At 45.3% G+C, this 16,539-nt stretch overlaps 1 protein-coding gene across 12 annotated transcripts in view; it reads left to right on the top strand.

The window, feature by feature from the left end:
- The first annotated feature begins 445 nt into the window (after positions 1-445).
- Positions 446-16,539, top strand: part of Son (SON DNA and RNA binding protein) — a 31,725-nt gene continuing 15,631 nt past the window's right edge. For 6 of the 12 annotated variants that reach the window (XR_005878824.1, XR_005878823.1, XM_040750468.1 and 3 more), the window contains exons 1-5: positions 455-740; positions 4,747-4,913; positions 6,720-12,701; positions 14,365-14,525; positions 16,389-16,535. Coding sequence is in view for 9 of the 12 variants with exons in the window: in XM_040750468.1 (XP_040606402.1) it covers positions 664-740; positions 4,747-4,913; positions 6,720-12,701; positions 14,365-14,525; positions 16,389-16,535 (6,534 nt within the window). In the remaining 3 variants the exon portion in view is untranslated. Of the gene's footprint in view, positions 741-4,746; positions 4,914-6,719; positions 12,702-14,364; positions 14,526-14,742; positions 16,244-16,388; positions 16,536-16,539 lie in introns of those variants that run through there. The other 6 variants (XM_040750465.1, XM_040750466.1, XM_040750474.1 and 3 more) reach the window with 5 other exon arrangements.

Genomic DNA, 16,539 nt, shown 5'->3' with positions numbered 1-16,539 from the left:
CCCCTCCCCGCCCGCGCCCCTCCCGCCCTAGGGTGCGGTCCGCGCTGGTCGCCTGGCGGGGCTCGCGTGCGCCGCTGGCTGACGCTGGTTCGGGGCGGCCCCGGTGACAGCGTCCCGAGCCGAGCACACGAGTGCGCGAGGCCGCACGGCCGCGGGACGTGACGCGGCGGAGGAACGCGGGCACGCGGGCGCGCGCGCACGACCCCCTTCCCCCCCCAGTACCCGCGGCGCTTGCCGCCCGCGCGCTGGAGCCCCTGTCCCCATCCCCCTTCCTCCGCTGCCTCTAAGTCTCGGGGCCTGCACTCGTGACACAAAAGCCTCTCAGGGAGGCGCGGGCGGGGGGGAAGCCGCAGCCGCGGCGGGCACGGCCGCCTCGGGGAGCGGCTTCTCCTGTAATGGCGCCTGCGTCAAGCACTAACATGGCGGACTAGCGGGTGCGCGGCGCAAACGTCAGCACCTCTCCCTCCCGGCGGCTCGGAGACAGCGCCGGGGAGCGCGGCGGCGCGCGCTGATTGGCTCGCGGGCGGAGCGTGCAGGGCCGGACGCGCCCCCGCCGGCCAATCAGGAGAGGGATTAAAGGAATTGGCCGCTGCGCCTCCTCCCGAGGCATGCTGGGAGCCTGGAGGACTAGCGAGGAGGAGTTGAGAGAACGGAGCAGACGCCATGGCGGCCGACATCGAGCAGGTTTTTAGGTCTTTCGTGGTCAGTAAATTCCGGGAAATACAACAGGAGCTTTCCAGGTAAGCGGTCCCCCCGGGCTCCCCCTGCCCCTGGCGGGCGGCGAGGGCCTCGTCTACCCTTCCGTGTGGCGCCTTTCACGGAGACGCCGTCGTTGCTCGGCTCGGGCCCCGCTACGGCCCCGCCTGGGCCCGGGATCCATTTTCCGGGCCCCCCCACCCTCACCCCCCGGCCCCTCCGTGCGCTTCTTTCGAGGGCGGTCGCCCCTTGCGCGGTGTGCGCACACGCCGCTGCCGTCCCGGGGCCGAGACGGGGCCCCTTCGCTCGGTGCGGACGCCCCGGAGCCCTGCCGAGGCCCCGCGTCCGCCAGGGCCGGGCCTAGCTCTCTCGGCGGCCCCTCCTCCGCCGCCGCCGCCTCTCCCTTCCCCCTCCCCGCCTCCGCGCATCTCCGCGGCCCGTGTCGCCGGCCGGAAAGGGTCTCTAACGGCCGCTTCTTGGGCAACCTGAAAACTTGTTTATCATTGTCCGCCTCGGATCGGTCGGCGGCCGGCGTCTGTTTAGGAGACGGTTCGGGCCCCGCTTGGTGCCCTGCTCCGGGGACCGGATAGGCACTCTCCTTTTTTTTTTTCTTCTTTCTTTTCCCCGCCCGCAGTTGTAAACTAAGACATCTCGCTTCGGTGATGAAAAATATTCGAAGGGGGGCTCCGGAACGCGTGGCGGCTGGGTTTTATTGAGTGGAGAGTGGGCTCCGTGTGTGTAAGATGTGTTATCTTTCTTGCCGCCCTGACCTAATGGACAGATCTGGAGAACATCGCGCTGTTTTTTGTCGCTGCTAAGTAGACTTCGGAGATTAGCCTTGCCTCCCGAAATTTCAAGGGGAAGAGGTTTCCGAAGTTGTTTACTCCGGAGAATAGTGCGGATTATATCAAACGGTTTTCTTTTAGTAGTTTATTTTGTGTCAAATGACCGTCCCTTTAAAATGCAGTAAGAAAGGGTTCTTGAAGAGTAAATATTCTGGGTTAAAGATGTTTACGAATGGTGTAAGTTGAGAGCAGTAATAATGTGAGTTAGAAAAATCAGCTGATAAGCAGTTGTGAATTATGTTCCCAAATTAGCTAGGGTTATTGGTGCAATAATATTTTATTGCTGGAATTTTCGTTTTTTTTTCAAGATGTGATTTGTTTTCTTTTGGTTCTTTCATTTTTCTTTTCCGTGGACAGGCTCTACTAATGTCACTGCTTACAGTCTTGCCTAACTGAATGGCGTCCCACTGTCCCAGCGATGGGTGGGATCACAAGCTTGAGCTACTTCAACATCCCTGGGTTTTTTGTTTTGTTTTGTTTTTTCTTCCTTCATTTCTTTTTGGTTTTTCTAGATAGGGTTTCTCCGTATAGCTGGCTGCCCGGGAACTCATTCTGTAGACCAGGCTGGCCTTGGTTCAGAGATTCACCTGTCTCTGCCTCCCTAGTGCTGGCATTAAAGATGTGTGCTACCACTGCCCCGGCTACTTCTTTTTTTTAAAGTAGGAATACACACACATGTATATATATACATGTGCATATAAATATATATATATACCCCCACTCTGTAGCTTTTCCTTTCTTTTTTTAAAAAACATTTTGAGGTTTTTTGGGGGGGGCAAAAACGTAAACTAGGGAGAATATAATTTTCCTGGAAACTTTGTTGTTTTCAGGCAGGGTGTCTCACTATGTAGCTCTGGCTGATCTAGAACTCCAAATGTAGGCCAGGCTGGCTTTGAGTTCATAGCGATCTTCTATCTTTTGGGATTAAAGTCCTATGCTATCACAACCTCTGTTTTGAAAGTTTATGTAGTTTACTGCACTAATTGTATTTACTTGTTTTAATAAGCCTTGATTTTTTTTTATAGTCTTTGAGGGGGTTTCCTTTTGTGATGTGGTTTCTCTATGTAGCCCTGGCTCCTGGCTGTGCTGGAACTCACAAGAGATCATCTCCCTCTGGCTCCCAAGCGCTGGGATTAAAGGTGTGAGCCACCATGGGCTGGCAGCAGATCTCTGAATGTGATCATTTTGTATTGTGTGTTTTTGTCATATACTGTGTCCTTTGGAGTTTCGGGAATTTGGATATTTTCATAACTATAAATTCCTTTCCAGGGTAAATTGTTGGATAGCAAAGTGGCTTGAAATTAATTGCTTTTCAGTAATTGTAATTACATCCTAGTAACATTAGGAAGAAATTATTGGCCCAGTAGTAATGGTACACACTTTTAATCCCAGTGCTTGGGAGGCAGAGGCAGGTGATTCTCTGGGTTTGAGGCCAGCCTGGTCTACAGTAGCTAGTTTTAGGACAGCTAGGGATACACATAGAAACCTTGTCTTGAAAAACATCACATTTTTTGGGAGTGCTTTTTTTCCCAACAGATCCACCTTCCTCTGCCTCACAATGGCTGAGTTGCTACCATGCCCAGCCCTTTAATCCTAATGCTTAGAAGGCAGAGTCAGAAAGATCTCTGTGAGTTCTAACATAGCCAGGCCAGACAGAATAGAGAAACTGTCTCAAAAAATCAGGTAAGTATGTGTAGATGGTTGGAAAAGTCTGCAAAGAGCATTAGAAAAACACAGGATCAGTCTTTTTGTTGCCACTTCAGTGAGCTATTCTATTTGCTTATTATATATTCATCAATAGATGGTGAGGCTGACTCTTAGACAACTAAACTCCTCAAATCACTGTATATAGATGTATTTCTTCCATTTATAGAAACAATAATAGCCCTGATTGAAGAGTTTTATTAAAATCACATGATTTTTTAAATATGTGACAGGCTAGACAAGGCACAAGCCCTCAGTCCCAGCAGTTAGACAGGAGGGCAGATCTCTCTGAGTTCAAGACCAGCCCGGGCTACATAGTGAGACCTTCATCTTAAAAACAAAAGTGGCACTGGTTAGTACTTATTTATCAGACTAACAAGGTTCGTTGTGTTAGAAAGTCATTCCTCATCACTAAGTATTTGTTTCTGTAATGAAACTATTAGCAGGTAGTTTTGTTTTTGTTTTTTGGTTTTTACGAGACAGGGTTTCTCTGTATTGTTTCGGAGGCTATTGGTCCAGCCCGGCCTCAAACTCACAGAGATCCGCCTGCCTCTGCCTCCCGAGTGCTGGGATTAAAGGCGTTCGCCACCACCGCCCGGCTAGCAGGTAGTTTTATGTGTATTCAGTTAGTAAAATTTTAGTTGAAACTGAATGAATTTTAATTTTTTTGCAAGTTTACACAAAAAAATAGTAAAAATGCTTCCATGAATGACCTTGTTTTATCTTTAGTAACATTCTTCTGGCCCTGTAATCTGAAAATAGGTTAAGCCATTAATCATTTTACTATTAGTATAAACTTGTTCAGTGGGAATTTCTTGAAGTCCAGAAATTGTTTAGGTGCAGAATTTTTAATAGGTGTAAAATACTAGATAGTAATTTTCTTTTTAAATTTAAAGGTATTAAAGTCTGAACCTGAGGGGAGTCTACAAGTAACCTTTTACCGGGTACCTGCCCTGACTGGCTGTCATCCACAGGGGTGGCTTTCTTGTGTCTCATCAATTTATCTTTGTGAATTGGCTCATTAATGCTATGTAACTGAAAGCTTTAAGTTAGGGTTTTTTTTTTTTTTTGTTTTTTGTTTTTTGTTTTTTTTTTTTTTACGAGACAGGGTTTCTCTGTATTGAGGCTGTCGGTCCAGCCTGGCCTCGAACACACAGAGATCCGCCTGCCTCTGCCTCCCAGTGCTGGGATTAAAGGCGTGCTCCACCACCAGCCCGGCTTAATTTAGTTTATTTTTTTTTAATTTAGATTTTTTTAAAACTCACTTAGAGATCTGATTTTAAGGACCTTTCTCTGTCACAGTTCTGAAAACTAACATTCCATCTTGAGTGTATAATGTTAAGGAAGAACTTATTAATGGCAAACATGAAATAATAGAAAATTGTGAGGTGCATGGGCAGTATAATGTGGGGTTATGTTAGTTAGGTTACTAATAATGTTGAGTTAGTAACTTACGGTGTGATACAAGTATTAATGGAGACTGATAATTTTTCTTGTCAAGCGGAAGGAGTGAAGGCCAGCTGAATGGTGAAACAAATGCACCTATTGAAGGAAGCCAGGCAGGTGACACAGCTGCCTCTGCAAGGAGTCTCCCAAATGAAGAAATAGTGCAGAAGATAGAGGAAGTCCTTTCTGGGGTCCTAGACACGGAACTACGATATAAGCCAGGTAAGTTGAGGGTAACTGCTTCAAAGGTCTTTTGAAATTTGTGAATGTTGGTTTTAGGTTAAAATTTGTATAGTGTCTTGAACTCCTTTGAAAACAGTTATATACAAACGTGAACATTGAAACACTTCATTGATTTACTGGTAAAATAATATTTTTAATATCTTCAGTTTTGTTATGAATAAATGGCAGGATTTTTCTATGTGTGCCTTTGAAGAATTGTATTAATACCAGTTTTTTAAAGTTGCTTTTGGTTTTGTTTTTCTTAATTTTTATTGTGCATGTATGAATGTTTTAGTGTATGAATAGGTAGCATGTGTGTACTGGTGCCTGAGGAAGGCATGAGGAGGGTTTTGTAAACTAAGGGGGTGTTGAGAACTGACCAGGTTCTTTGTGTAGTATTTGCTTTTTGAAATTGATTAAATAGTGGGTGATGGAAAATGAAAAAATTGGGGCTGGAGAGATGGCTCAGCATTTAGAACACTGACTGCTCTTCCAGAGGACCCAGGGTTAATTCCCAGCACCCACATGGCAGCTCACAACTGTCTAATTCCAGGATCCAACACCCTCACACAGATATACATACAGGTAAAAACACTAATAGAATAAAAATAAATAATTAAAAATGAAGAAATTGTGATTAACCACAAAAATAAATTATTAAGTATAGGAATTAGGTGTGTGGTATGGTTCTCTCTGATAAGATATGGTTTAAATAATAGTCTTGTTTAGATCATGGCTCTGGCAATCTTGTTTAGGTATAAACTACCATTTTATGCTGTGAAATAAGCAATAGAAAATTAATTTTCTTTTGATATGTTGTCTAGTGTTGGTACTTTTTCTTCTATAGTAGTCATTCCTGGTATATTTGACTAGCGTTTCCTTAAGATGTGTCAAATTTTAAGCCTAGCAAGTGTCATATCACTTTCAGTATAAATGAGGACTAATAAAATATTAATAGTAGAAGTTATTTAAAGGAGACTTTTTATTTTTGGACAGTAATCTTTTACTAACTCTGTAGTGTGAATTTTTTAAAATAGGGCTTGAAACTAAATATGAAATAAATTCATTGACATAGTTGCTAAAAACTTGATATGATTTGAGAGCAAAGTTTTTTTGGGGAGGTACTTTTTTTGATACAGGGCCTTACTTTGTAATTCTGACTGGCCTGGAGTTTTGTAACCAAGCTGGCCTTGAACTCACAGAGACCTGCCAGCTTCTGCCTACATGCACTATCATCCCCAACCTAAGAAAAGAATGATTTTCAGTGTATTATTGTGTGATTTTGTGCCCACATGTAGGTGGTTAACTATCCATGCAGGCGTGTACATACACAGCCATATGTATGTGGGCTGCCTTATTTGTGAATTGACTTTTTCCTTCTACCAGGTGGGTCCCAGAGATTGAACTCAGGTAGGTCATCAGGTTTGGCTGCAAAATGTCTTTTCATTGAGTTGTCTCACTGACCCTGAGGGGGGCGGGAATGCTTTTTCATCCTACCAGGGTAAACATTGAAGCAAAGGCTCTGCACATGTTAGCAAACACTTTGAGCTATATCCTACCTTAAAATGATTTAGTTCTAAATAGGTCTTTTTGTTATTAGACAAAATTTATTTTGATGCAAATTTCAGTTTAGAAATAACTGGAGAAATGGCAGTCTTCAGGTTTACTGGCTACAATAGATTCTTTTTATAAATTTTTATTTACGGTAAGATTAATTATACAGTGACTTCTACATGTTAATGAAAATAGTAGTAATTTGTATGGATCTACTTTGGGGAATGGCTGACAAGTTTTCATTACTTTCAGACATGAAGGAGGCCTCCAGAAAAAGTAGATGTGTATCTGTACAAACAGATCCTACTGATGAAGTTCCCACCAAAAAGTCAAAGAAGCATAAAAAGCACAAAAACAAAAAGAAGAAAAAGAAGAAAGAAAAGGAAAAAAAATACAAAAGGCAACCAGAAGAACCAGAGTCCAAGTTGAAATCTCGTCATGATGGGAATGTTGATCTAGAATCTGATTCCTTTCTAAAGTTTGATTCTGAACCTTCAGCGATGGCACTGGAACATCCTAGGAGAGCATTTGGCTTCCCTGAGGCCAGCGAAGCCCCTTTAGTGCTAGAGCCTCCAGTAGGGTCAGCGGAGGTTCAGGAGGCACACATTTTAGAGACTCTGAAGCCTGCTACCAAAACTGCAGAACTGTGTGTTGGATCTACATCAGTGATCTCAGAGCAGTGTGAACAGCCTGGGTCAGTTACGATGGAACCACCAATGGCGAAGACTCTGGATTCCTTTGTAGCAGCACCAGTGCCTATGTCAGCAGCAGTGCTGAAGTCACCTGAGCCTGTTGTAGCAATGCCAGTGGAGCATCAGAAGTCTGTGCTCAAATCTTTGGAAACTACGTCTCCAGAGATATCAAAGACCACGCTGGTAGAGCTTCCCATAGCAAAAGTGCTTGAGCCGTCAGAAACCCTCATGATAGTATCAGAGACACCTACTGAGGTGTACCCTGAACCAAGCACATCAACAATGGATTTTCCAGAGTCATCTGCCCCTGATGCGCTAAGACTGCCAGAACAGCCCGTAGAAGCACCATCGGAGATTGCAGATTCAACCATGACAAGACCTCAGGAGCCACTGGAGCTGCCTAAGACCACAGCGGTGGAGCTGCAGGAGTCGTCGGTGGCCTCAGCCCTTGAGTTGCCGGGGCCACCTGCGACCTCCATGCTGGAGTTGCAGGGGCCCCCCGTGACTCCAGTGCTGGAGTTGCCTGGGCCCTCTGCCACCCCAGTGCCCGAGTTGTCAGGGCCCCTTTCTACCCCAGTGCCCGAGTTGCCAGGGCCCCCTGCGACAGCAGTGCCCGAGTTGCCAGGGCCCTCTGTGACACCAGTGCCACAGTTGTTGCAGGAATTGCCAGGGCCTCCAGCACCATCCGTGGGGTTGGAGCCACCACAGGAGGTCCCAGAGCCACCTGTGATGGCCCAGGAGTTGCCAGGGGCACCTGCAGTGTCAGCGGCGATAGAATTGACAGGGCAACCTGCTGTCACAGTAGCAATGGAGTTGACCGAACAACCTGTGACGACGACAGAGCTCGAGCAGCCTGTGGCGATGACAACGGTGGAACATCCTGGGCATCCTGAGGTGACAACAGCAACAGGGTTGCTGGGGCAGCCGGAGACAGCAATGGTGCTGGAGTTGCCAGGACAGCCAGTGGCAACCACAGCTCTGGAGTTGTCTGGGCAGCCTTCAGTGACTGGGGTGTCAGAGTTGTCAGGGCTGCCTTCGGCAACTGGGGCACTGGAGTTGTCAGGGCAGCCTGTGGCAACGGGGGCACTGGAGTTGCCTGGGCAGCTCATGGCAACTGGGGCACTGGAGTTCTCGGGGCAGTCTGGGGCAGCTGGAGCATTGGAGCTTTTGGGGCAGCCCCTGGCAACAGGGGTGCTGGAGTTACCAGGGCAGCCTGGGGCGCCAGAGTTGCCTGGGCAGCCTGTGGCAACTGTGGCGCTGGAGATTTCTGTTCAGTCTGTGGTGACAACATCGGAGCTGTCAACGATGACCGTGTCGCAGTCTCTGGAGGTGCCCTCGACGACAGCGCTGGAATCCTATAATACGGTAGCACAGGAGCTGCCTACTACATTGGTGGGGGAGACTTCTGTAACAGTAGGAGTGGATCCCTTGATGGCCCAAGAATCCCATATGTTAGCTTCTAACACCATGGAGACCCATATGTTAGCATCCAACACCATGGACTCCCAAATGCTAGCATCCAACACTATGGATTCTCAGATGCTAGCATCCAATACCATGGATTCCCAGATGTTAGCATCTAGCACCATGGACTCCCAGATGTTAGCCTCTAGCACTATGGACTCCCAGATGTTAGCAACCAGCTCCATGGACTCCCAGATGTTAGCAACCAGCTCCATGGACTCCCAGATGTTAGCAACCAGCAGTATGGACTCCCAGATGTTAGCAACCAGCAGTATGGACTCCCAGATGTTAGCAACCAGCAGTATGGACTCCCAGATGTTAGCAACCAGTTCCATGGACTCCCAGATGTTAGCAACCAGCAGTATGGACTCCCAGATGTTAGCAACCAGCAGTATGGACTCCCAGATGTTAGCAACCAGTTCCATGGACTCCCAGATGTTAGCATCTGGTGCTATGGATTCTCAAATGCTAGCTTCTGGCACCATGGATGCTCAGATGTTAGCATCTGGTACCATGGATGCCCAAATGTTAGCATCTAGTACCCAAGATTCTGCTATGATGGATTCAAAATCTCCTGATCCTTATAGGTTAGCTCAGGATCCTTACAGATTAGCTCAGGATCCCTATAGGTTGGGTCATGACCCCTATAGGTTAGGCCATGATGCTTACAGGTTAGGACAGGACCCCTACAGATTAGGCCATGATCCCTACAGACTAACTCCTGATCCCTATAGGATGTCACCCAGACCCTACAGAATAGCACCCAGGTCCTATAGAATAGCACCTAGGCCATACAGGTTAGCACCTAGACCCTTGATGTTAGCATCTAGACGTTCTATGATGATGTCTTATGCTGCAGAACGTTCTATGATGTCATCTTATGAGCGCTCTATGATGTCTTATGAACGCTCCATGATGTCCCCTATGGCTGAGCGCTCTATGATGTCAGCCTATGAACGCTCTATGATGTCAGCCTACGAGCGCTCCATGATGTCACCTATGGCTGAGCGGTCTATGATGTCAGCCTATGAACGTTCTATGATGTCAGCCTACGAGCGCTCCATGATGTCACCTATGGCTGATCGATCTATGATGTCCATGGGTGCCGACCGGTCTATGATGTCATCGTACTCTACAGCTGACCGGTCTATGATGTCATCGTACTCTGCAGCTGACCGATCTATGATGTCATCTTACACTGATCGATCAATGATGTCTATGGCAGCTGATTCTTACACTGATTCTTACACTGATTCCTATACGGAGGCATATATGGTGCCTCCTCTGCCTCCTGAAGAGCCCCCAACAATGCCACCATTGCCACCTGAGGAACCACCAATGACACCACCACTGCCTCCAGAGGAACCACCAGAGGGTACAGCATTATCCACTGATCAGTCCATGCTAACAGCCGACAATGCTTGGTCTACAGAGGTGACATTACCTACTGAAGAATCTGTATCACAGCCTGAGCCTCCTGTGAGTCAAAGTGAGATTTCAGAGCCTTTGACAGTACCTGCTAATTATTCAGTGTCAGAATCTGAGACTCCAATGTTAGCATCAGAGGCTGTTATGACTGTTGTAGAACCTGCACAGGAGCCAGAATCTTCAGTTATATCAACACCAGTTGAGTCTGCTGTAGTAGCCGAACATGAAGTAGTTACAGAGAGACCAGTGACGTACATGGTTTCTGAGGCTACCATGTCAACTGAACCAACTGTGTTATCAGAGCCTTCCCTTATGTCAGAGACATCAGAAGCATATAATTCCATGAGACCATCAGGACATGCTATCTCAGACGTATCTGTGTCCCTCTTGGAGCCAGCAGTGACTGTTTCACATCCAGCAGAGAACACTCTGGAGATACCATCCATGGCTGTTCCAGCACCTCCCACTATGACTACTCCAGAATCTCCTGCTGTTGCCATCCCAGAACTTCCTGCTGTAGCTGACTCAGAACCTCCCATTATGGTTGTTCCAGAAACCCCCACTGTGGCTTTCCAGGAGCCTCCTGCTGTGGCTGCCCCAGAGCTTTCCTCCATACCGGTCTCAGAGCCTCCTGTGGCTGGCCCTGAGCTTCCCGCTTTGGCTGACCCAGAGTATGCTACAACTGCAGGGTCAGGTGTTTCTTCCCTGGAGCCTTCTGTGCCTGTTGTGGAACCAGCGGTGTCAGTCTTTCAGCCTGTTATGGTTGTTTCAGAACCCTGTGCTTCTGCCCAGGGAACTACCATGGCAGTTTCAGAACCTGCTGTCACCGTTTCGGAGCATTTGCAAATGCCACCTGAGACAGCTTTAGAGTCTTTACCAACAGTGGAATCTAGTGTTCTGTCATCACATGTTATAAAAGGAATGAATTTACTTTCTGGTGATCAAAGTCTTGGTCCAGATGTTGGCATGCCGGAGATTCTGTTGCATCCAGGTAGAGAACCACATGATGGAGGACACTTGAAAAGTGACTTGTATGAAAATGACTATGATAGAAGTACAGACCTTACTATAAACAGTCATTTAATTGCTAAAGATGTGGAGCGTAATACAGTGTGTGCTGCTACCATTGGTCCTATTGGTGAATCAAGTGAAGAGAAAGTTTTGCCTGTCATTGAGACTAAGGAAGTCACAGAATTGAATACCTGTCCTGCTGTTAGTGAAGCTGAAGTAGGAAGAAGTCTATCTTCTCAACTTGCTCTGGAAATGGATACAATGGGAACTAGTAAGGGGTTGGAATTTGTCACAGCATCTGTTCCCAGTTTAGCTAGTAAATATGACGTTGAAGTATCTTTAACTTCTCAAGATACTGAACATGACATGGTAATTTCCACCAGCCCCAGTGGTGGCAGTGAAGCCGACATAGAGGGACCTTTGCCTGCTAAAGACATTCATCTTGATTTACCATCAACAAATGTAGTTTGTAAGGATACAGAAGACCCATTACCTATAAAAGAGAGTGAGCAGACAGTAGCAGTTGCACTTAGTCCTAAAGAAAGTGAAGATAAAGAAGTATCTCCTCCCAATAAAGAAACAGTTGCTGATGCGGGATATCCTGCCAGCATTGATGAGATTAACGAAGCTGACCTGGTGAGACCATTACTTCCTAAGGACATGGAACGTCTTACAAGCCTTAGAGCTGGCATTGAAGGACCTTTACTTGCAAGTGAAGTTGAACGGGACAAACTGGCTGCCAGTCCTGTTGTAATTAGTATACCAGAAAGAGCTTCAGAGTCTTCCTCAGAGGAAAAGGATGATTATGAGATTTTTGTAAAAGTTAAAGACACACATGAAAAAAGCAAGAAAAATAAAAACCGTGACAAAGGTGAAAAAGAGAAGAAAAGGGACTCTTCTTTAAGGTCTCGGAGTAAGCGTTCCAAGTCTTCTGAGCACAAGTCACGCAAGCGCACCAGTGAGTCTCGTTCTAGAGCTAGGAAGAGGTCGTCTAAGTCAAAGTCACACCGTTCTCAAACACGCTCAAGGTCACGTTCAAGACGCAGGAGGAGGAGTAGCAGATCAAGATCTAAGTCTAGAGGAAGACGGTCTGTATCAAAAGAGAAGCGCAAAAGATCTCCAAAGCATAGATCCAAGTCCAGGGAACGGAAAAGAAAAAGATCAAGCTCCCGGGACAACCGGAAAACAGTTCGAGCTCGGAGTCGAACTCCAAGTCGTCGGAGTAGGAGTCACACTCCTAGTCGACGGAGAAGGTCTAGATCTGTTGGTAGAAGGAGGAGTTTTAGCATTTCCCCCAGCCGCCGGAGCCGAACCCCCAGCCGCAGGAGCCGAACCCCCAGCCGCCGGAGCCGCACCCCCAGCCGCAGGAGCCGCACCCCCAGCCGCAGGAGCCGCACCCCCAGCCGCAGGAGCCGCACCCCCAGCCGCAGGAGCCGCACCCCCAGCCGCAGGAGCCGCACCCCCAGCCGCAGGAGAAGATCAAGGTCTGTGGTACGAAGACGAAGCTTCAGTATATCACCAGTCAGATTAAGGCGGTCAAGAACACCTTTGAGAAGAAGGTTTAGTAGATCTCCCATTCGTCGTAAAAGATCCAGGTCTTCTGAAAGAGGCAGATCACCCAAACGTCTAACAGATTTGGGTGAGTCTTGTTTTACATTGTAATAGAATATGAGTTAAGCTTGATTCCTGATGATCTTGAGTCAAAACAAATATTTGGGGTTGTTGGTTTAGATAGATACTCAGTTGTGTTTAGGAAATGAAGAGGAAGTGAGTGCCCTTTCTTGAAAAGTAAAAAGACCTGCTGTGGGGAGTATGCAGAGCCTTGATGTCTGTACTTGTTTTACCTCAGTTAAAAAGGTAGTAGCTGGAGAGGCCTTGTTGCAAGTCAGATCGTGTACTGTATATATTTTAATACATGGGTTTGCAAATAAACAAAATTTGAAAACTTCTCATTTAATAGTTTTGGCTTTTTTTTTTTTTTTTTTGAGGCAGGGTCTTAGTCTGTAGTTCATGTTGGCATTGCGTTTCTATGTAGCCAGCCCAAAGAGCTTGTGTTCTTTCCTCAGGCTGATGTTGGCTGGGATTACAAGCTGAGCCACCAGGCCAGACTTTAGCTATGTCTTAAAATGGCAATCTAGGGTTGTTAAATGGGAAGGTTAGTCTCAGTAATATAAGTTATTGAAGTTAGGAAATTTTGTATCTGTGAGTGAACTGGATGAATGAATCAGCTTACTTAATGAAGTGATGATAATCAAGAATCTGCTGTCTTGCCGGGCGTTGGTGGCGCACGCCTTTAATCCCAGCACTCGGGAGGCAGAGGCAGGCGGATCTCTGTGAGTTCGAGGCCAGCCTGGTCTACAGAGCGAGTTCCAGGACAGCCTCCAAAGCCACAGAGAAACCCTGTCTCGAAAAAAACCCAAAAAAAAAAAAAAAAAAAAAAAAGAATCTGCTGTCTTGCTTTAAAAATAAGTTTTTGTCCAGCCGGGTAAGGGTAGCATATATACCTTTAATCCTTGCACTTGGGAGACAGAGAGGCAAGAAGGTCCCCCCTCAAAAAAAAAAAAAAAGGCAGTCTAAATAAAAAGATGGCAGAATTTGTGTTCAGTTTAGCAAGAGTTTTCTTTACTTTCTCTCGAGGAATGGTAAAGTAGGATTGTCAGTGATTGTAAGTAGTGAAAGAAGTTGATAGAATGTACTACTTTCACCAAAGGACAAAACTGAAAAGAGTAGAATGTGACAATTGCGCTCGTAATGGTGTAGGGGACATTATTCCCACAGTGGAGAGAAGTGTTCATTTTTGCTCAGTTGAAGGACTGTTGAAAGAGATGGAACTTAGGGCTTAATAGGGATGAAGTTGTCAGATGAGAATGAGATTTGTCTGTGAGAGAGACAGACTAAATTTTGTAGCAGCTCCCAAGTACTTGGGGTTGCAGTTTTTGAGTTTTCTGTGATTCTGGGCTCTGAACACAGAGCCTGTGCTTGCTCAGTAAGCATTCTTCAACTAAGCTGTATCCTTAGCATGAAAATGAGAATGGCTTATGGTCATGCTAACTTTAGATAATGTTGCCTTTGGCAGACTTGTGCCTTATGGCTTGTCAATGGGTGTTCCTCAGACTTAATGTGTGTAGCATTTGAATTGGAAACGAAGAATAGTATTGGTTGTTGAAAAGGCTCATCCACTTTGATGATGGCTGTAACTTAGGGTAGAATGCTGATGTTTTTGATTTTACTGTATATGAACTTTAGACAGAACAAATATATAGCATTTAGGAAAACTGCTTCTTGTGTTTTTCCTCTAACAGATAAGGCTCAATTACTTGAAATAGCCAAAGCTAATGCAGCTGCCATGTGTGCTAAAGCTGGTGTTCCTTTACCACCAAACCTGAAGCCTGCACCTCCACCTACAATAGAAGAGAAAGTTGCTAAAAAGTCTGGAGGAGCCACCATAGAAGAACTAACTGAGGTAAGCTAAACAGACTTTGTTCTCATTCCTATATGGTGTTGACTCTGGAGCGTGCCAAAACCTGAATTGTGGGCTGAACTGATAATGGCTGGCACCGAGTGCCCAAAACCCGAAATACAGATGTGGCAGCGGCAGAAGCTCTGTTTAGCAGGCCATTATCCGGGATGGCTAAGCTCCGCTAGCTAAAAAGTTACTTCCCATTACTTTTGCTTTCCAGTTTTAGAAGCCAAACTGACTGAGGAGTGGAACGGTTCGTTTGAATGGAGGAGGTGTTGAGTGAGCAACACGCAGAAGCTCGCCTACAGTTTCGTTTCCATTCACGACGTGTTCTCTGATCGCCAAGAGTGTACTGCATATACGCAAAGACACAGACAATCTTCAGAAATGATCTTTTGCCACCGGAGCTTGGAAATTAATGAGAATAGCTGGCCATTGCCTGAAAGGAACTTCTTTCGCATCAACATTTCGGGTTTTGGCTGTTTGGTACCAGCCATTGGCGATAATGGCCGGCCATTATCAGTTCTTCCTGCGGTTCGGGTTTTGGCAGTAACATATTTTAAATATACTTATTTTTGTTTTTAAAAAAATTGATCTTTTGAAATTAAGGCTTTTGGGGGAAGCTTTGTTTTACTTTAATATTTTTTGTGTGTGTGTGTGGGGGAAGACGCTGAAATATTGCTGCTAGGATCCAGAAATAACACACTGTTTCATATACTGAAACTTGTTATTGGCTAGCCTTATGCCAGCCTGCCACTGTCAACATATTCTGTTCCCATTGGTTATATGCTTGATATACTCTTGTGTTTTTGGCTAATTGAGCTTTTTAATTCTATTGTAATATTTTCAATTGATAACAGATGTGATAAATTCTGCTTGTATAGACTGGTCTACTAAAATTTACTCTCAACCTTTTTATAAAAATCTGTTCCTTTGCTTCTGAGGAAGGAGTTGACTTCATATGTTGGACTGCATCAATTGCACCCTCTCCATCATGCCTTATTTTCCATTCTTAAGTTCCAGTACTTAAATAAATTTTAAAAAACATTTATGGAGAGACGTTACTATTTACCCTGCCACAAATGTTTAAAATCTTTTCCATACACTTGGGGATTATAGTTTCTTAATTTGCTTCAGTGCTTAGATTCATTATAGTATGAATTATAACGTAAGAAAAGACCGAGCAAAAAGCTTCTTGCTTACTTACCAAATGCAAGCTGTTTATCTAAAACCTATGAACACTTAGCGCTCTGCTGTTGTTGGCTTCATCTTCAGCGCTCTTGTTGTCCCACGTGACAAGTCTCTCCTGACTTGTTCACTACCACCTGACCAAGATGACTTTCCTTTCCTTCCCATTTCTTCTTTACTATGGAAATTGCGCTTAGAACTCTTGAAGGAATAGTCTTTGATTTTTTTTTTCCAAACCCTGCCTGAATATTCTCTCTTGAGCCTTTGTTCTTTTAGCACTTATGTACCGTTTGTATTATATCAGTTTGCACTTGTTACTGTGTTGCTCTGTAAAAAGGTTCTTCAATTACTTCTTGTATATGTACTCTTGTCTCGTATTAGATTGTAAGCTCCTCTGGAGCAGGGACCATGTCTTTCCTTTCCCCCCCTGTTTTCTTTCTTTCCCCCCTTTTTTTTTGTATTTTTCTGAAGACAGTGCCCAGTACAGTGCTCTGCACATAGTAGGTGCTCAATAAATGTTGTTGACTGACTGAGCAGCCAGTGTGTGTTTAAATAATGTATCTAGTAAGCTCTCATAATTGTTAATTACATGAAATTGATCTTATGCGATTCTTTTTTTAAAATTACATTATGTTTTGTGTAAACCATATTCATCTTTTGTTTGTTTTTACTTTAAAGAAATGCAAACAGATTGCACAGAGTAAAGAAGACGATGATGTAATAGTGAATAAACCTCATGTTTCGGATGAAGAGGAAGAAGAACCTCCTTTTTATCATCATCCCTTTAAACTCAGTGAACCCAAGCCCATTTTTTTCAATCTAAATGTGA

The sequence above is a fragment of the Mesocricetus auratus genome, unplaced genomic scaffold (assembly GCF_017639785.1).
Source record: "Mesocricetus auratus isolate SY011 unplaced genomic scaffold, BCM_Maur_2.0 Super-Scaffold_100008, whole genome shotgun sequence".
Classification (NCBI taxonomy): Eukaryota; Metazoa; Chordata; class Mammalia; order Rodentia; family Cricetidae; genus Mesocricetus; species Mesocricetus auratus.
Note: the sequence above shows the minus strand (reverse complement) of the source record. Positions and strands in the feature narration are given on the sequence as shown.